At 49.2% G+C, this 19,707-nt stretch overlaps 3 protein-coding genes and 1 long non-coding RNA gene across 6 annotated transcripts; 2 read left to right on the plus strand and 2 right to left on the minus strand.

The window, feature by feature from the left end:
* Nucleotides 1-155: 155 nt before the first annotated feature.
* Nucleotides 156-2,168, minus strand: LOC113967670. Its single transcript, XR_003534265.1, has 2 exons — nt 1,904-2,168; nt 156-778 (listed from the first exon to the last, which is right to left on the minus strand). It is a non-coding gene; the product is annotated as an uncharacterized LOC113967670 (long non-coding RNA).
* A 784-nt stretch (nt 2,169-2,952) lies between these two features.
* PTCD1 (pentatricopeptide repeat domain 1) lies at nt 2,953-7,540 on the plus strand. The gene is made up of 8 exons (XM_027683929.1): nt 2,953-2,967; nt 3,933-4,073; nt 4,271-4,489; nt 5,093-5,194; nt 5,529-6,281; nt 6,522-6,638; nt 6,873-7,055; nt 7,261-7,540. Exons 1-8 carry the CDS (start codon nt 2,953-2,955, stop codon nt 7,426-7,428), a joined length of 1,698 nt encoding a protein of 565 aa, XP_027539730.1. The 3' UTR covers nt 7,429-7,540.
* A 472-nt stretch (nt 7,541-8,012) lies between these two features.
* Nucleotides 8,013-10,458, minus strand: BUD31 (BUD31 homolog). Of its 3 annotated transcripts, none has more exons than XM_027683442.1 (5): nt 10,350-10,458; nt 9,575-9,733; nt 8,996-9,118; nt 8,623-8,789; nt 8,013-8,280 (listed from the first exon to the last, which is right to left on the minus strand). In XM_027683442.1, exons 2-5 carry the CDS (start codon nt 9,666-9,668, stop codon nt 8,230-8,232), a joined length of 435 nt encoding a protein of 144 aa, XP_027539243.1. In that variant the 5' UTR covers nt 9,669-9,733; nt 10,350-10,458; the 3' UTR covers nt 8,013-8,229. The 3 variants fall into 3 exon arrangements, with proteins under 3 accessions (XP_027539243.1, XP_027539242.1, XP_027539241.1); XM_027683441.1 differs by having other exon boundaries at nt 9,575-9,731; nt 10,347-10,451; XM_027683440.1 differs by having other exon boundaries at nt 9,575-9,731; nt 10,259-10,387.
* Nucleotides 10,459-10,542: 84 nt separating this feature from the next.
* PDAP1 (PDGFA associated protein 1) lies at nt 10,543-18,977 on the plus strand. Its single transcript, XM_027683439.1, has 6 exons — nt 10,543-10,640; nt 13,738-13,829; nt 15,716-15,823; nt 16,220-16,341; nt 17,298-17,449; nt 18,134-18,977. The coding sequence occupies exons 1-6, from the start codon at nt 10,631-10,633 to the stop codon at nt 18,190-18,192; spliced, it is 543 nt and encodes a 180-aa protein (XP_027539240.1). The 5' UTR covers nt 10,543-10,630; the 3' UTR covers nt 18,193-18,977.
* The last annotated feature ends 730 nt before the right edge of the window (nt 18,978-19,707 follow it).

A 19,707-nucleotide genomic window follows, 5' to 3' on the forward strand; every position in this document is an offset into this window, starting at 1 on the left:
TTGGAAGGGACCCACAAGGATCTTCAAGTCCAACCCTTATGAATGGCCCATATGGGGATTGAACCCACAATTTTGGCATTATTAACACCCTGCTCTAACCACCTGAGCTTATCTGGGGGTGAATATATATTGACAAAAAGAGACAGAATTTTTGGTTGAATTCAATTAAAAATTTTAATGACTAAATGACATTGATTGATTGATTGATTGAAAAAATGAATGAATAACATATACTGAAAATGAGATTATAAGCTTAATTGTAGGATGTTGCAGCATCTTAGAGAAGGTTAAACTTCAACACCCCTGTGGAAAAGTGTCAGACATCATCTCTGTCCTAATGCTTTTCCACTCGTTTTCTGGGGTAAAAGAAGTTACAAATAGACTGATAAGCAAGATGCTTTCCATTCTCACAAGGAAAATGTGGTACAACTGTTGTGAAATGTGCTGACTGAAGGTGAGAGTCTCAGCTCATCAATCGGCTTCTCTTTGGAATGGGAACAATGTAAATATCCACGCACAAAAATAGAATTTAAAAAAAATAAAAACTCCTTTAAGCACTGTATTTGTGGCACGAAATTTACATATTTTTATGTCCTCTTCCATAAAAAAGCATCATCAAAAAGAACTTGTGCCAGTTTTGTATTAAAAGGCCTGTAGAAATCTCTTAAAATTGCCTTCGTGGTTGGTAGCATTGGCCCCAGGCTTCTGTCTTCAGGTCGTCTGGTGTTTGATGCAGGACTCTTGGTAATCAGAGCTTCTTGTTTCTCACTTAAAGGTCCTGTGGAAAAACAGAATATTATCTTAAAATATTTCACCAAAAATGCCCGTGCTAAAGGAGACTAATGACTAAATCAGAAGGTTTGCCAGGGGAAGACAAATGTGATTTTTGTTAGCAGCAACAATGTTTTGGAATATTGAATACAGGCTTTGATTACTAAAATAAATCACTGTTAGTAAATATGGAAATAATACATTTTCCTCTCCCATTAATTAATCATCTCTATGAAAAGCAGCATAAATCATCTCTGGAGGAAAATTTTTTTTTTCAGAAAACAACAACAACATTGAACACAACTTGCCATCCGTTTTGGAGCTGCCATTCTTTTCTACTGCTATTTCATTTTATGATGTGAATTAAGGCCGTATTCTGTTTGTCTTGGAGGCTGTCAGTGGGCTCAAAGTGGCACACAGGTGTAGTGATGCCCCTATTCTGGGAATAAATGTGCATCAGGAAAATAAAATCCTGCAGACTTTTCCAGCATAAACCATATTTGGGAAGAAGATGCCAAGCTCTTCATCTGTTCAGTCTGCTACATTCAAACTTTCTCATCATCTGGACCAATCTTTGGACCAGACAGATTATTTTTCATCTGCATTTTCATTCTCTTGCGACTGTCAAATCAACATTGGGCAACGTTTTGTCTGCCGGCATTTCTCTGAGGATTAGCAACAGATGTCTCAATCAACACAGCAAAAACACAATTTCCCCCTTCTCCTCGGCTGGGAACACAACCTTTCATCATACTCAGATTTAGGTTCTGGGTTGGTAGCACTTCAACTTGTTTAAAATGGGTGGGATAACTTTGCATCTGTGTAAGGCCCATGACAAACAAGCCCTGACTGCCTTCAGAAGCAGAACTGGCTTCCATGTGGTGGAATAAATCCATACATTCTGAATGATCTGGATTTTTTTTTTCTTGATACAGTCTTATTAAGGTCTTCTAACACCAGCCTTTCTATAAGAGTTTGAGAGTTTTAATTTTGCTTGACTCCAGGCAACAAAATTATTGCATCCTTCAAGCCAGATTCCCAGGCTTCTCTTTTGTCTCTTGATGAAACAAAAATGACCTAAAAGAAGGATAATAATGTTTTTTCACACTTAAAACAGCCAGAAGACACCTACCCAGATCCAGGAAGTGGAACACCTTGTGCATGGTGTACCTCATGTTGGATGCATGGTCCTCCAAGCGAAGAACTAGGATTTGATCTTTGTCAAAAACTGTCAGCCAGTCCAAAAGATACACAACATAGAGCCCGACCTGTAACCTTACCTGTAAGCAAAAAAAAAAACCAAATTAATTCACCTTACAACACTTTCAGCAGTAAGAAACCAACACTCACCTCTGCCTTCTGAGCAAAATTCCCAGAAATGGCGACACTGACATCAGCCCCTGGGTGAACACCAGTAGAAGGGAAGATGCTTAGTCCTGTTGCCTTCTACAGGCCCTAACTCTGCTTATTCCACCTTGATTTCACCTGATTTCACCTTGTGGTGCCTGGGGACATGGTTTAGTGGTGGGCTTGGCAGTGCTGGGTTACAAGTTGGACTCAACAATCCAAGAGGTTCTTTTCCAACCTAAACGATTCTATGGTTCCATGATTATCAGCTGCATCAGACCACGCTGCCACGAGTAGCACAAACATGCTGATTCTCTGCCAGGAATTAGATTTGTGTACATTTTGCTGCATCCTCTGATTGCAATAATTAGATTGGGGTCTAAGCTGCAGGAGCAGTGGCTGCTCAGCAGCATTAATGGTGCCTTGTCTGAGTGCACAGTGAAAGCCCCAGACTATGTCAGACCAGGGATGGGAAAAGGCAGTTTTTCAGCCTGTCCTGCCCTAATCTCTGTTTTTCTTCCCTCCTCAATTTTACATAACAAGTTGCAACACAAAAAGAGTAGCCTGGTGTTCTTAATAGTCCAGCTTCCAACTGCATTTATAAATATTTTTTCTAAATCCTGCCAGGCTCAGAAGAGAGAAACACAAATCCCAAGCCTTAAACATCTTTCATAAAAGAGACTTAATGTCTTCAAGTCACATTACCACAGAACCATTGAAGGCAGACAACAACAGCGTCTTTCACTTCTTACCCTGACCTGTGACCTACACTGATACCTAAATTCCAGTAGAATAAGCCATGTTTTGAATTATTCCTAAGTTATTATTATCATAATGTGTGATTCTGACGTGTGTTTTGACTGCTTATAACAATAAGCCTCCATATTTAGCAGACTTCTTTATATATGTGCTACACAAGGATTTGAAACAACTTGTTTGATTAAAACATCAGGCTAACATGGGATAATACTGACAGGGCAGGACTCCAGCCTTCATTCCACTGAACACTGGGGCAAATGTGTGACTCAATGTTTTTTTCTTAATGGGTTTTGCTTTTCTTTCACCTGGGAGATCGAGGTAAGTGATAGACAAGAGTCATCTGCATGGTACAGTTTGGAAGCACAGTGCTTTCCCAGATGGGTTTAGAATCCTTTTAAGCCTTTCACCAGAAAGAGAAATTTTAACTAATATGTCCCTCTAATTCTCAGCTCTCATATGATGAGAAAGATCTTTGATTTTCTTCTGTATACAGTGTATTCTACTGACTTCTTTTCCATTGCTGTTCTTCTGAACCAGATTGTTTCCTTCTTTAAAGCTCCAGTGCTTCTCACTATACATCAAAGGCATTACTAGGGTTTCCCAAGCCATTTTCCCCTCCATAATATACATTTCTGCACCTTCACAGCATTATATAATCACACAACGGTTTGGGCTGGAAGGGACCTTGAAGATCATCTCGTTCCAAACGAGGGACACCTTCCACTAGCCCAGGTTGCTCCAAGCCCTGTCCAACCTGGCCTTGGACACTTCCAGGGATGGGGCAGCCACAGCTTCTCTGGGCAACCTGTGGCAGGGCCTCACCACCCTCCCAGGGAAGAATTTCTTCCTAATCTAAATCTCCCCTTTTTCAGCTTAAAGCCATTCTCCCATGTCCTGTCACCACATGCCCTGTCAAAAGTCCCTCTCCAGCCTTTGTATGAGGAACCCCACGCTCTGTGGGACTTCTGCTGCTATCTGCCCACAGCTGCATGGTTTAATATCCGTTGTAATTCATTCTCTTGTTCCCTTACTGTGGATTTTCCTCTTCCCTGTAGCTGGCAGAGGCTCTGGAGCTGTTTGAGGTGCAGATGCTGAAGGAGGAGCGTGTCCAGCCGGCGGAAAGCAATTACACCGTTCTCATTGGTGGCTGTGGCAGGGTTGGCTATGTGAAAAAGGCATTCAGGCTCTACAATGACGTAGGTTTAAGTTCTCTCTCAAAACATTTTTCCAAGCTAAAACTGTTCCAAACATTCAGTCGCTTCACTTTGTCTCCAAAATGCCTTTGAGTTAAGCGTTGGCACCTTCTTAGCCTGAAACTCTTAGAAGCAAGTTAAAAGATTCTACAAGCCCTGCCTTAAGGAGGTGAGTTCAACTACTCCTTCTCTTCCCTTAGATGAAAAAACGAGGGTTGATCCCCACGGAGGCCACTTACACGGCCCTGTTCAACGCCTGTGCCGAGTCGCCGTGGAAGGACTCGGGGCTGCAGAGCGCCCTGAAACTGCGGCAGCAGCTGCAGAGCAAGAACGAGGAGCTGAACCTCATCACCTACCACGCCCTGCTCAAGGTGTGCGCCCTCTGCTCAGACCTCAAGATGTGCTTCGATGTGCTCAAGGTAAACAGGTCGCTTTTCCCACGTTGAACCTGGTCTGCTGTGGTTAAAGCTCCTGGAAGTCGTCATGTTGTGTCGTTTTTTTAATTTCATTTCCAGTAGAGAGAATGGCAGATCACGTGTTTGTGTTTCATTGGGCCTTATTCTCCTGCAGTGAAATTCTACATACCAAACACAAAGTACCTAAAAAGAGGCAGCTTTGGCTTTAAAATTGGTCAGGTGTTATAAAAATAACATCAGGTGTGTCAGAAACTTACCAAACAAAGTTTCTGTGGAGTTCGCAGATACCGTCTCTGTCTCCCCTCCTCATTTTGGACACCTGTATGTTGATATCTGGCTCCTTTTAGGGCTCTTACAGCAGCTCTTCTCTAAAGGGCCAGTCTGAGAATAGCTGAAAGGATTGCTGTTCCTGCCTCCAGATTCCCCATACCTCCCATCAGGATCTGGGCATGTTTCAGGGCTCTCTTTCTCCTGGAGCAGTGGTTCTGTTCACCCTATGCCTTGTTTCTGCTCTTTCCCCAGAAAATGACAGTAGAATCAGAGCTTCACAGCCAACTGCATGAGACTGGATAACTGGGAAGTTTAATGTTTTCTCTGCTCTTTTAGGAGATTGTGCAGAAGGGGCATGTCCTGACAGCTGAGACCTTCAGCTTCCTTCTCATGAGCTGCATAAAGGACAGTGAAAACGGGTTCCGATACGCCTTGCAGGTGTGTCCTCGTGTTCTAACCTGGGAGGGGAGAAATGCTGTTCTATTGTAACTCATCACTTGAACACGATGGGTGGCTCAGGGCTGGTGAAATGGGAGGAGCTCAGCTCCTCCTAGGACAAGTTCTGAAAACCAGACTTCCACCAGGATATCCTGTATGCTGGTGAACAGCCCTGGATCATCTCACAGGGCTCCACTAACTCGAGGTCACTCACCTTATCGTGCTGTAAACTCAATCCTCTGCACACAGATCCCATTGACAGATGTGCCTACAGCCTGCTAGACGTGCTGCTGTTATTTAATATCACATCTGGTGTGCATCTTCCTCTCTTCAGGTTTGGAAACAAATGACTAAACTTGGGATTAAGGGCAACAGCCACACCTACAACCTGATGCTGCGCGCGGCGAGAGACTGCGGGATCGGCGACCCCGTCCTGGCCTCTGAACTCCTGCTCAGACCCCCTGAGGACTCACCTCAGCTACGGCTCCCACCTGGGAAGCAGAAGGAAAGGATGAGAAATTGGAGGAAGAAGGGATCAGAGAGTGTTGCTGTCCAGCTGGATGTGGAAGCTATGGAAAAGCAGTTATTTCCGGAGAGCTTGGTGCAGCCCAAGGAACCGATTCAGCAACAAAATAAAAATGTGAATCAGGCTGAAGAAGAACCAGCTGCTCCTGACAGCCCCAGTGTCACCCACAGCAGGGCTGGAGCCTTGATGAGGAGAGACCACAGGGAGATGGAGCTGGAACAGGCACACCCACGCCAGGAGCTGCCTTTCTGCAACCTGCCCAACTTGTTGGATTCCAGGATGCCTGACGCAGCCGTGGTTTCCTTGGGGACAGTGGCCACACCATCCCACAGGTTGGCTTTGATGGGGGACGTGGAGGGATTCTTGAACAAAATGAAAGAGGACAATGCAGAGCCCAACATTAAAACATTCACGTTACTGGCTGAGCTGGTGGAACCCCAAAGCCCCTCAGAGTCCTCCTTGCTGGCACTGCTGGATGAGCATAAAGTGAAAGTAGATGTGACCTTCTTTAACACTTTAATAAGGAAGAAAAGCAAACAGGGAGACCTGGAGGGAGCAAAGGTGAGAGAAAAACCTCAGAACCGGCCCTGTCACCACCTCCTTGTCTCACGCCTCCTGTGTTTTGCTGTGAGACCCATTTCTCTGTCCATGACAGAAACTGGGATCTCACATTTTTCCACAAACTGGTACTTGGGTTGATTTCTAAGTATTTATGGATTCCATTCTAGCACATCCAGCTCTCTGTCTGGAAAGCTATAGCGATGCTTTTTGGGAACTGATGCCAAGACTTGTATCTTGCAGAGCCTGCTGCCAGCTCTGGTGAAGAGGGGACTGTCACCCAACCTCCAGACATTCTGTAACTTGGCAATTGCTTGCCACCAGGAGAAGGATGGACTGCAGCTCCTCTCGGATTTGAAGGTAATCGAAGAAAAATCCTCTGCTGCTTGGGGTTCAAGCTGCAGGAAGAGGCAAAATGAAGGGTTAATGTTGCTAAAATACCTGCTGAGGTTTTTGTGGCAAGTGGTTGTGTTCTCACTTCCAGGGAGCTGTGCTCCTTGGGTGGAAGGAGCCTGTCCACGTGCCTTTTCCTTCTCGGAGTCCTGCACTAGTGAGCAGATAAAAATGTTTAACTGTAGCATTTGTGGTTTTCAGAGGTCTGGAATAACTCCCAACAAGTACATCTACAGCACCCTCATTGCTGGTGCTGTGAGGAAGCTGGATTACAGTTACCTGACGGAGATCCTGCGGGACATGAGGAACAACGAGGTGGCTCCCAACGAGGTGATCATCCGCCAGCTGGAATTTGCAGCACAGTACCCTCCAAAATTCGACAGGGTAAGGAGCCAGCACTGCTCAGGGTGTGAAGGGGTCACAAAGGACACCAGCAAGGGAGGGGAATCGTAGATGCCTGAGTTTCCTTTGGGTTTGTCTAATCTGGCTGACATAATCACTCTTTCTTCGGTAGCAGCTTGTAGCTCTCTCGGTACTGAAGTGAGTTCTTGTCTAACAGAAACTTGTTTTGTTGGATTTCTGTTTGCAGTACAAGTCCAGGAACCCATACCTGGAGAAGATTGATGGTTTCCGTGGCTACTACCACCGGTGGTTAAAAGTTATGGCTGGAGAGGAGACTCCCCACCCCTGGGCCAAATACAGGACAGCCAAACGTGGGGTGCAGGACAGCAAGGCCGAGGCTGTGCAGGAACAGTGAGAAGGAGGAGGGCATTTCAAGTTCTTCTAGCACAAGGAACATGCATGACTTGCTGCTTCAAACTGCTTGTAGTAAAGCTGCTTCTACATAATAAAATATTTTGTTTTAAGGAGAAGCAAATACGTTTTCAGTGGATTTCCTTAAGAGGATTAGACAGGCTGTAGTTCAGCAAACCCTGTGCTTAACAAGGAAGAAGCAAAATCAGATTGAAGAGGGCTTTAACTCAGTGCTGGTTTTGACTGTGTTCTGTGTTCTGTCACTTCACATGTGACCTGTAAGTCTCTAGACTGCTGGCATTCCTGAAAGGATCTATGCATTAATTCCAGGGTACACACCTCAGCAGAGAATTCCAGTGAAATTCAGCTGCCACCTACACAAGGTCAGGGAAGAGCTCAAATTCAACTGGATGCTGGGAAACTTATTTTCTTTCAAAACAGCCTTTTAAACTGAAGTTAGTTGAGAACGAGGGCTAAGAGCTGGTTGAAAACCAACCCACATTCAGAACAACCTTCAAACCAAGCACCCAGAACACATCCAACAGGAGAAAAGGGGCACAGGAATGTTTTGCCAGAACATGACACCACTCTCAGGAAGGCAAACTTTATTTTAAAATAAATGGCTACACAAAACCCTACTCCAGAGCACCCCCTCCCTCCCATTTATGCAGGATCCGGGTGATTATGCTGCTGCTTTAATCAATTTACAGAAATATCCCATCCCAGGAAGTGATGCAATTGCACTCATAGTCCATTGAGGAGGACATCCCTCAGAGTTCCCAAAGCAGTCTAAAGACCAAAGGCTTCACCCAGAACAGCCTCTGCATCCACAGTGAGTGCACTCAATGATTCTGCCCTGAAAAACAAACACGAGGAGGGTGTTTCAGCCAAGCCACAGACAGAGCAGGCTCAGGCCTTGAGGCAGGGAAGGGCTGTGTGCGGGAAGGGTTTCTGCTGGCTAGATTTCTGTTATTTCCCATACTTTAACAACTTTAAATGAGAGCCAAAGCTGATAGTAACTTTAGAACCAATTAGACACCAACTCTACCAACAAGGTAGGAAATGAGTAGAGGTAGGAAAAGGTGGAGGAAACTACCAGGAAGAACAGCACAACCTCCTCTGCTGTCCCTGACCTCGGAGAAGTCAGACCAGGTCCTACAAAGGCCCAGACCAGCAGAGGAACAAGCTGCACACTCACCACTTCCAGCTTGCTTTTGGGGACCCTGCAGATGCAGTTGGTTCCGAAGTTGGTGTCCCGAGTCTGGATGCAGCGCAGGCAGCACAGGTTCTCGTAGCCCTGCTTCTTCCACTTGGCAATCAGGTTCTTGTCAGCATAGCCCTCCTTGATGCAGTACTCGTAGAGCTCTGGGGAGGGGCAGACACCACCACAGGAAGGTGTTGGAACACTCACACTCAGGAGTTACTGGCTGTAGTAACCAGCTGCCCAGCCTTCCCTCCACCCTCCCTCCCCACAAACCTGATCCTTCCCACCAGCTCCCAGTCCAGGTGCATCCACAGGTCCCACATCGCTCCAGTCTTCCCCTGCCCAAGGTAAAGCCCTGCCCTCTCACCTCTGCTGATGGCTTTCCTTTTGTAGAAGAGGTCGAAGATGTAACGTGTTTTTTGGTGGTGGATTCTGAAGATGGGCCACAGGGATTCCACTTTCCTCTTCCCCTCGTGCGGCTCCGTCTCCGCTGGGAGGGAACACAAACACCAGGGTTCAGCTGGCAAATTATTTCCTCAGTCACTTGGCAATAAACTGGTTCAAGGGCACTCATAACTTTAATACATGCCAGGGATAAGACAGATTAATGGGAGAAGACTCAAATTAAAGGGGCCTGACCTGGAACAGTTCCTTTAGGGAATAAACCCACTGGCAGTGGGGTGACAGTGACCCACACTGGGATGGTGGGTGACTTCATGCCTGGACAAGAACTACAAGTCTTTCCACACCCAAGGGAGCTCCAGCCCTAAACCAACCTGTAACCAAAGCTCTGTGCTCTGTAACCTGAGCTCACACCAAACCCAGGGACCAGCCCCGGCCCAAGCTCAGCACCACTGGACAGAGCAGGTCCATCTGTAGGTGCAGGGCAAGCTGAGCTTCGTGAAGCAGCTCCTTGGAGCTTGTTCTGGGTCATGGCCCCGCTCACCTTCTCTCATCTTCTGATCCAGCTCGTCCAGCGTGGGCTCAATGAGCTCCCACCCATCTGGGGGTGGCTTCCTGCTCCTCTTCACTTTGGGCATTGCCTCAGGAACGGAAGGGGAAAGGTGAGGGCTCGAGGGTCTGCCTGCACTGCCTCGGGATCACTGGGGAAAACCAAAGGAAAGCAGTTGCCAGATACGTTTCTCCTAAGGCTTCTGTGCCCTTTTCCTGTTTTCCTCTTCGAGGGTAAAAACGAGCTTCACGGAGCTTGTGAGAGGGGTGAAATCCCTGTGTTTGCTGCACAGTAAATCGGGTTTTCTCCTCCCCCACCCCAGGCCACCCGAGGCGGCAGCTCCGGGAGCTCCCGGTGACAGCGGGGCGAGGCCCCGGGCCCGGCACCGACGGCCCAGAGCGGAACCCGGAGGCGCTGGGGGAGAGGAGAGGCCCCAGATCCCGATCCCGACTCCTGTCCCGGCCCCGCTCCCTGTTCCGATCACGGTCCCGATCCCAGTCCCTGTCCTGATCCCTGTTCCGGTCCCGGCCCCGCTCACCACCCGAGGCCGCAGCCCCCGCTCCCAGTCCCTGTCCCGATCCCGCTCCCTGTTCTGGTCACGGTTCCAGTCCCGATCCCGTTCCCTGTCCCGGTCCCAATCCCGATCCCGATCCCGGTCCCGGTCCTGGACCCGCTCACCCGCCGCTCCCGGTCCCGATCTTAGTCCTGATCCCAGTTCCTGTCCCGCTCCCTGTCCCGTTCCCGTTCCCAATCCCCCTCCCCTCACCCGCCGCTCCCGTCGCGCCGCCTCCGTCACCGGGGTCCTCCCGCGGCCCCGCCCTTGGGCCGCCCCGTGCGCTGCCCGAGCCAACATCCCCCCCTTACCCCCCGCCGCCGCGCCCGGGAGTGGGGAGAGAAACCACCGGGACAAAGACAGAGAAACCACCGGGACAGACCCGGCCCGGGGGCGGTGGCGGGGGCGGCCCCGCTCGGGGTCCTGCGGGCGGGGCGGTCCCGGTTCCGGTTCCGGGGCACCGCTCGGGCCGGGGGGGCCGCGCCGCCATCGCCGCGATGCCGAAAGGTGGAGGGGCCGCGCCGGGGGGACGGCGGGGAGGGCGCTCGGGGGGTACGGGGGCTGCGGCCGGCAGGGATCATGTCCCTCACCGCAGGCCGTGGAGATGCTGCGGGGGGCCCGTTCCGCTCCCTCCCCCGGCCGGGGGTGGGCTCGGGGGGGTCCTTTTCTCTTTCACCGGGGGGTTCCGCTCTTCTTTATCGGGGGGTCCCTGAGGGCCTCCGCGGCTGTGGGTGGGCGCTGGGGGGAGGATTTCGTGTTCCTCTGTGGGTTCCTCCCGCCCCCCCGACACGGCGGGTTCCCCGCGCTGCCCCCAGGACTGGGGGGTCCCGCTCTGTGCCCCCCCAAAGCGCGGCAGGGCCGGGGCGGGGGGCGCGGGTCCCCCCCGTGTTCCCGGTGTGAGCTCCGTGTCTTCCCCACGCGATGGGAGCCGCGGCCGCTCCCCCGGGACGGGCCTTGGGGCTCACGGGGAGGGGGGTCCCGGCCACACCGGGGGGTCCCGGGGGCTCGGGACCACCCCGTTCCCAAGGGCCGCGAAAGGGGCTCAGAGGGTCCCGCCCTGGCGGGGGTTCAGGGGCTCCAGACGCGGCTCCTTTGATGTGGCCGCGTTCTGGGTGTTCCCGAGCGGGCACCGACTCGCTCCTCGTGTGATTCAGGAGCTGACGAGGCTGTCACGGCCGGCCTGGATCCACCCAGAACCTTCTCCGCAGGCCCCATCTGCAGAATCGGCTCCGGCAGGCCCCGGTCGCACACGTTTAACGCGGGCCGGCCCTCCCCGTTCCCCCTTCCCTGCCGTTTATTTCATCAGCATTTCCCAGCCTTCAGCACCGGATCTGATCCCCAGTTTAGATTTCCTTTAACCACCTCATTTTGTGCCCATCTGCACGGTGCTGATGGACGGGGCTGGAGCTTTCACGTGGTTTTTGTGAAGGCCGGTTTTAATCCCATTTTCCACATTTAAATGCCCCGTAACCCAGGATTCCCTGCTCTTTGTTTCATTGCACAGCTTTAAATGTTTAACTCGAACCTTTTGCTTTTTGGGAAAAGGGGGGTCATTGCTCGTTTCCTCCCCGCCCCCATCTCAGTGGGAATTAGTGGATGGCAGTCAGTGGATTTTGGCACTCACTGTTTAACATAAAAGGGGGGGCATTAATCAGCCAATAATAAATTTTTTGTTACAGGATTATTTCTGATTATTTTGGTTTTTTGGTGGGGTTTTTTTTGATAACTTGATTTAAAAGAAAAGTGATTCCATCAGTATCCTTTTATTCTCTTTCATTTAAATCCCTTAATTTTGCTGTTTAAAACTGAAGACAGAGGTGTTTGAGGGTGTGCCTGGCACAGTGGGCTTTGCTGGAGGTGAAATCTGCAGGTGATGACTTTTAAAAAATGCTTCACAGAGGAGGAAAAGAATCATCTCTGTTTTGCAGATGGGGAAACTGAGGTGCTGAGCTGCTCAGTGGCAGGTGTAGGACCAGGAATCCCTGTGTCTGACTGAGGTTTTGGGAGCCATGGCCCTGCACTCCCTGAGCTCCCCACAGTCCCTCTCATGGGCTTCACTCTTCCATTTGCTTCTTTTTAGGCTTTTAATAAAAAATAATTCCTGTTTAGTTGCTTCTCCCCCTTATCACCCCTGTTTATTTGCAGTGATGAGGTTTTTGTGTTCCTCAGTCCCCAGCCCAGTGTGAAATTCTGGAGCAGCTGGATGAGGAGCTGCCTGGCCCCTCTTGGTGTGTCAGAGATCTTAGTGTTGCTCCATTTGGAGTGATGTCATGGGCTGGGCAGTGAGGTAATGTCTCCTCTGGAGCATTCCCATGGTAGATCCCCTTCCCAGAGGGTGTCAGTGTTGCCACGTGGGATGGTGGGAACAGACAAGCAGAAAACACCCATCTGTGTGTGCAGCAAGTTGTGCTTGTGGTTTGAGAGCCCACAAGCCTCCCCAACTGAGGGCAGGGAGAAGCCTCTGATGTCTGTGCATCCCTGTTTCTCGTGGTAAAACATCTCTGGAGTCTGTAAGGCTTCACAGTGGGGACTTTGGGATAATTTATTCCACAGCTCTGCTTTTACTGAGCTGAAACATGTGAGAGTTTGTCTCTGCTGAGCCAGGAGAGTTGGTCAGAAAATGTGGGATCTCTAAGGCTCACAGCCCACAGGGGCTGCCTGCCCTGGTGCTCCCAGTCCCTCCCAGTCCAACAGCACACAGTGACAGAGCAGTGGCAGGTCTCCCATGGATCCCACGCAGTCCCAAGGAAGGAGGGATGATCCTCATCCCTCCCCATCACCATAAGGTTCCTTGTCCTGGGCAGGTGAAGTGAGGAGGGTGAGTGAGATCCAGGGTTTCCTGCTCCTTCCAAGACTCCTGCAGTAGCAGGGAGCTCTCATGCCAGAGTCATGTTCTTTTTGCCAGTCTCCCTCTCTCAGGGCTGTGGACTGACTCTGTCCAACGTGCTTCCCAGTTCTTTGGGCTGGAAGAACATAAAGTGAGCAGTGACTTGCAGGAATCATTGATGGCTTCAGCACTTCATTAATAGCAGAGTCTGGAGCTTGGGGCAGATCTCAGTCAGGCAGTCCTGGCCATGCTGACTCCCCTTCCTGGTTCCTAGAGCTTGTTTTTATTTTTCCTTCTAAAGCAGTAAAACATGGAGGCTCCTTTTAGTGCTTCTTCAGCTCTCATTGTAATTCCCAAAGCTTTTGTCCAATTAGCTTCCTATTTTCCCCAGGCACAGCCTCAGTGCAGGGGAGGGGTAACAGAGCCAAGCTTTGGGAATGTTGGTTGTAACCACAGGAACACACTGTGATTCCCCCTGTACAGGGAACTGGGATCTGCTGTGGGACTGTGCACCCCTTGGCAGCCTGGAAAGGGAATCAAAGAGGCCATGAGTGCAGGCAGGGAAGGGTGGTATCAATAATCCCAATTCTCTGTGCATCTTACCCCAAAATCTTGAAACGTTTCACCAAGTTCAGTGTGGGTTTTTTGTTCTTTAGGTCCCATCAGAGGAGCTATTTTGGTTTGTCCAATCTGCACTGAAAATCCAGAGAGTGCTGCAGAGAGACCTTTCTGGAAGCTCATCACTAACCCATTTGTTAATTTTATTATTTTGTGCAGGTAGAAAAGGAGGCCACAAAGGCCGAGCAAGACAGTACACGAGTCCTGAAGAGATTGATGCCCAGCTCCAAGCAGAAAAGCAAAAGGCAAGGGTATGTATTTGCCTCCACTATGTGCTTCCTGCCACGATTCCTGGCGTGTCCAGCCTGATTACTTGTGATTCAGGAGCAATGGCAGCTTAGGCATCGCTAAGATCATTCCAACAGTGATCAGAGTATGGACTATGAATATTCCCAGCTAGGGAGACTGCAGGGTGTCATCCAGCCTGGTTCCTGAGGTGTGGTGGACCATCCAGTTCACCATTTGAAGGTTAAAGGACAGGAGAACTGATTATTCAGCAGCTCTGGAGATGCTTTCTCCCCATATTTCATCATTCCAGTCTCCAGTGTCAGCTAATTTTTTTATCTGTGCTCTGTATCTTGGCTTTGCAGAACAAGGGCTCACATCTTCACATCTTATTGTATGTTGAAATTATTATATTTACCCTCTTCTAGACTTAAAGGACCAAACTCCTTTGACTTCTTCCTGTAAACATGATTTTCTTTTTTGCCTCTGACTTGCAGGGGGAGATTAACAGAGTTTTCTGACATGAGGCCTTTTTTTTGGGTGTGTTTCTGTGCCCCAGCATTGGACTGTAACAGCTCCTCCTGCTTCCATGACCTGACTGGTGTCCTAAAAGCCATGGCTGCTTTTTGCAGCACTTGCTCTCTTGATTCCCAAGTTATCACAGCTCTGGTGACACTCTGACTGCTCTTTTTCTGTGACTTTCTGAAAGTGCTGCCTAAGCCCAAACACACAATTCCAGCTGAGGCCTCCCAGCACTGACCACAGGAGGATAATTACACCCCATGTAGGAAATACTGATGAATACCTCCAGGATGACTCTTTCAGGCAGTTCTGAGCCATAGTGTTGACTCCTTTTTAATGTTCTACCCAGCTGGAACTCAGGATGATTGTTTGGTTTGCTGCTTAGCCACATATTCCAGCCTGGTGTTGGATTTCTTCTTCCAAAGTGTAGCTCCTCTTGGTTATTTTCTGATTCCACCTTCTTGGTTTCATGCCATATTTCCAAGTTCTGAAACCACTTATGAGTCTGATCCTGTTTTTCAAAATGATTCAAACTCCTGCCAGTGTGATGCCATTCACAAACTGTCTAAGTGTTCTCTGCTTCCATGTTGTTAATAAAAATACCAGCTGGAAGTGGAACAGAAAAGCAGGACCCACTTGAAATGTGTCTTGTTTCTCAACAAACCAGAGCTGCTCTTTGAGGAGGGTTTATTTTTTCTGACAATCCATATCATGTAGTGATGGTTACATCCAACACTATTTTATTAAGGAAAGCTTAAAACCCCCCAGGAATTACTCCTCTTACTACCCTGTGCTCATCCCATTTGCCAGTTGCTTAATGAGGGATGTTGGCAGTGGTAAAACAAGCTGTTCACACCCATGTTGGTCCTTCTGATCATATCTTCTGATGCTTCAGAAATCAATTCCCAGGCTTCTGACTGGTGGAAGCTGTGCTAAAAAGGCTGTAATTTCTTGGATAGTAATGTTCTGGTTGATGGCTGTCAATTTGCTCTTCTCTAGTTGTTTTTCTTTTATCTAGACCCAGGATGGGATCAGCTCCATGCTGCATCTGTGTAGTTTCCAGTCTGAGATGTTATGCGCTGAAAACCCAGGGCACAATTCTCCTGGAGATCTTTCATCTGGGGAGAACAAAGTGCCAGTTGTGTCTTTTACAATCATTTTCCTGTTAGAGGGAACAGCAGAGTTGTTTGGAGGTGAACTGGTGATCACACTTACCTCTGAGGATGAGCTCTTGTTCTGTAACAGCCAGGCCCCCTTGGTGACATAAGGGCCATGTTGGGAACACCAGTGCTCAGAGCTGTCTCTCATCCCTCCAAAATCATCTCCTTCAAGAGCTGGATTTGGGATTTTCATTGACATACATTTCCTCTGATTTCCTGTGATTCTGTAGGAAGAAGAGGAGCAAGAAGAAGGAGGTGAAGGAGCAACAGGGGACCCCAAAAAGGAGAAGAAGTCTTTAGATTCAGATGAGAGTGATGAAGATGATGAGGATTATCAGGTACTGTCATTCTCAGGGCACTTAATGCAGTGGCACCACCCAGATTCTTGGGCCAGGGGCAGATTCATGCACTTGACTCAAGAGTTCTCTTTGAGAGCTACCTATAATTAATTTTTTATGCAATAACTATTTTTAGAAGCCAAAAAAGCCTCACTTTGACAGCATTTTGTCCTCAGAATGAAAGCTCATGTATGTTTATAAATGAAATACAAAGGCAAGAAGAGTTTTAAAAAAGGTTGAAATGCCGAGATAACAATATTGGTTCATAAATGGTTTTGCTGGCTGGTAGTAAAACCATCTTGAGTTGTGCTTTTGGGGTGCTTTGCAGTGTGTTTGATGAGATCTGAGACAACTCAGTGTGAGATTTAAACCCCTCCCCTTGTTCTTGAACCGCAGCAAAAGCGCAAGGGAGTGGAAGGGTTGATAGACATCGAGAACCCCAACCGTGTCATTCAGACAACCAAAAAAGTCACTCAGCTGGACCTGGATGGACCTAAGGAGCTCTCACGACGAGAGAGGTGAGTCTTTTCCTGCTCCCCTGGTGGGAGCTGGTGCATCCCTGGAATTTCATCCTTGCTGGTGGCAGCAGCTTCACACGGGGAGGTGTTTCCCTGCTCTGGGTGTTGGTGTTTCGGGGAGACCCTTTAAGTGTGTTGCTGCCCAAAGCAGACACTGAACAGCACCAAACTGTCAGTCAGCAAACTGTGTTCCAAAATGTGCTTCCTTATGAACTTCACAGAAGTTGTCTGTCCTCTGGGAGCAGCTGTGGCCATCCTGGAGCCAGGATGCACTAAGAGAAAGGGATTTAGGCCATTCCTTTCCTAACATTTTGTGCCACAAAATCAGATGTAACTGAAATCCTGAATCCATATTGCTGTGAAAGGGATTTAGGCCATTCCTTTCATGAAGTTTTATGCCAAAAATCAGATGTCACAGAAATCCATTTGCCAGAGGTCACCTTGGATCCACTTTAATCTTGCTGCAGAAGGTGCCCTGGTGACAGGTAGTGGTTTCCCAGATTCCAGGCATCGTGGTGAAATTTTTGTCTTGAGCAGATGAACAAGATGGAAACCAAGGTTTAATCTTCTAGTTCCATTTAGCAGTGGCGAGTTTTGGAGGGAAAGATTTAAGCTTTTTTTTATTTGGGATTGATTGCTTCAGCAGGACACCGTTGAGGGTAGGGCTGGGAAAAACATGTCACAGTGCTGTGTGGTCTGGGGGTAATTCATTTCACCTTGTGTGTCCATGTCCTTATTTAGCTGAAGGAAGGTAGAAATAATCTCATCCCTCTTCAAACCCTGCAAGAGATAGGACCTGTGCCTGAAAACTGGTGTAGGACCCCCCCCTAGTTTTGGTGGGTCATCCCTGTCTGTCCTCACCATTCTTCCCAGTCAGAAGCCTCCCCCACTCTGCCTGTACCTGTGTGCCTCCCTGGATACTCTGGTGACTGGGGTATTTTTCCCCCCTCAAACAGAGAGGAAATAGAGAAACAAAAGGCAAAAGAAAGATACATGAAAATGCACCTCGCTGGGAAAACAGAGCAAGCCAAGGCAGACCTTGCCCGACTAGCCATCATCCGGAAGCAAAGGGAAGAAGCTGCCAGAAAGAAAGAAGAGGAAAGAAAAGGTTAGAGAATAATTAATCATACTCTCCTACTTCTCTGTGCCACTGCTGCAGTGCCAAGAGCCATCATTTCTCGTGTCACACCTGCTAATCCCTCATCTCCTGAGCCTCTGTGGTGTTCTCACAACTCCCCTCAGCAAAACCAGGTTCAGCTGCTTCCTTCTCATAAAGCTCTTGATTTATAAAGAGCTCTCAGGCTCCTGAACGGGGAGCAGGGAAAGAGAGAAGGGAATTTCCCTTGCCATCCATGTTATCCTGTGCCTCCCAGGCAATCCTGGCTCCACTTTAGGGGTTTAGCAGGTTCCTGGTTGTGATTTACCTTCTTTGCATGCTGGGGATCTGATCTGCCCGGGGAGTTTGCAGCATTCCTTCCCTTCCTGGCCTTTCTCCATAGCTCTGGTAGGTGTGAACCAGAAGTCTGACAAGCACAGCTTGTCAAATTCCAACAGAGAAATTTGGGCATCAGCATCAGGGTGATTTGTGGATGCCTTAAGAGAGGCCAGGGGTAGAAGGGAACACTCAGGTAGGGGCTGTGCCTCTTACCTCTGGGGATCTACCAGGGATTGGTGGGGAGGGTGGGATTTTTTTTTCCTTTGCTGGCAGGATTTCAGTCCCTGGGGCTGCCAAACCCCCCCCAGTCCTCGACGTGGGCCATGAAATGATGCAACTGTTGTTTTCCTCCCCCAGCAAAAGACGAAGCGGCCATGGCAGGTAAAAGACTGCAGTCACTATCCCTTAACAAGTAAGCACAGGCCATGCAAGAGGAGGAAACGCCAGGGAACTGTGCCTGGTCCTGCCAGGAGCTCTGCCGTGTCGCCTTCCATCGATGCCACGCAGGGTGTCCTGCAGCATCGACCTCACCTCCACCTCCAAGAGACACTGACGATGTGTTTGTCCTCATCCTGGCACAGATTTCCATTTGGGGTTAGGGGCAGCTGCTCTCTGCAGTGCAGAGCTGTGCTGAACAGCAGTTCCCTGTTACAGTTCGGAAACGTGAATGTTTTTGCTGTTTTTAGGATCAAGAACTCGTAGATGGGGGGGGCTGGGCGGGAGGGAGGGAGCTGTGTGGGAGGGGAGGTGCTTCAAATACTAGATTGCAAGAAAATAGATTGTGGGGTCGTTGTGGGGTGGGGCATGGGGTGGGGAACTGACTTGGTATCAAATCCCAAAGGATAATGTATCTGAGGAATCCAGTTGGGCAAAGAGCCCACCAAATTTTGCTGCAGGGCGTTGCAGCACGAGCTGGGAGCCTGACTTCATGGACATCTGGAGTGCCATTCCTTCCCGGATTCATCCCTCCTTTCTTGCAGCCAGTCTCCCCTTTTCCCTCCTCTTCATTTTTTTTTTCTCCTCTTTATTAGGGATAGTGCCAGTTTTTAACCACATCATCCTTTGTTCAAAGGAGAAAAAACAAACAACATTTATTGTGTCAGATCCAGATGGGAAAAAAAAACAACAAAACCAGACTTGATCAAGTTTAAAAAACAACACCAGAACTTGTATATTTGGCTGATTAAACTGTAAGTTATCAGAACTGCTGTGGCCTCTTGTGTGTGTGAAGGGCACAGCTCAGGGGGGCTGGGGGATTCCTGCAGCTGCTGATTGTGGGGTGGAGTTTGGCTCCAGGTTCAGCACATGCAGCCTGAGGGGGAAGAGCTTTCCCTGCTCTTTTAATGGATGTCTTGCACAATCTGTTTACCACGGAGGAGGGAACAGTTACCCTCAGGGTGCTGTCTGGCCCAGTCACTGTGTCAGAAGGGCAGTCACCGAACTGTCACCCCGTCACGTGTCCTGTCTCAGTGCAGGGCTGCAGGAGGGGAAGGGGAGATACTCCAACCTGCTGTGCCCCAGGAGGTCTGGCAGTCCTGCTGCCAGCCTGTTCTGGGACACCAGCACTTCCCAGACTTGCTCCCTGAAGGCTGGAGGAGATCCAGCCCCAGGGCTCAGAGCACTGGGAGTCACTGGCTGAGGAGTTAAGGCTGTGGAGGTGCAGGAGGACAAATGTGATTTGTTCTGGGTACTCCTGTCCATGCCTGACTGCAGGGACTGTGGCAGAGGGATGTGCCACAGGGAATGTCATGCTGAGCTGCTGCTCAAACCACAGTGGGGAGCTGCTTTCCTGGGAATACCGGATCATCTCTGCACATGGATCATGGCCTGAGCCCTACAGCTGCTCCCCCAGCCCCTGCTCCTAAGGTGTAATTTGGGATAGGGAGCTATGGGTGATGATGGGTGAGTGAAAGCAGGAGAGGTGCCCGTGC

Source organism: Neopelma chrysocephalum, unplaced genomic scaffold, assembly GCF_003984885.1.
Source record: "Neopelma chrysocephalum unplaced genomic scaffold, ASM398488v2 Primary Assembly neopelma1_65, whole genome shotgun sequence".
NCBI classification, from domain to species: Eukaryota; Metazoa; Chordata; class Aves; order Passeriformes; family Pipridae; genus Neopelma; species Neopelma chrysocephalum.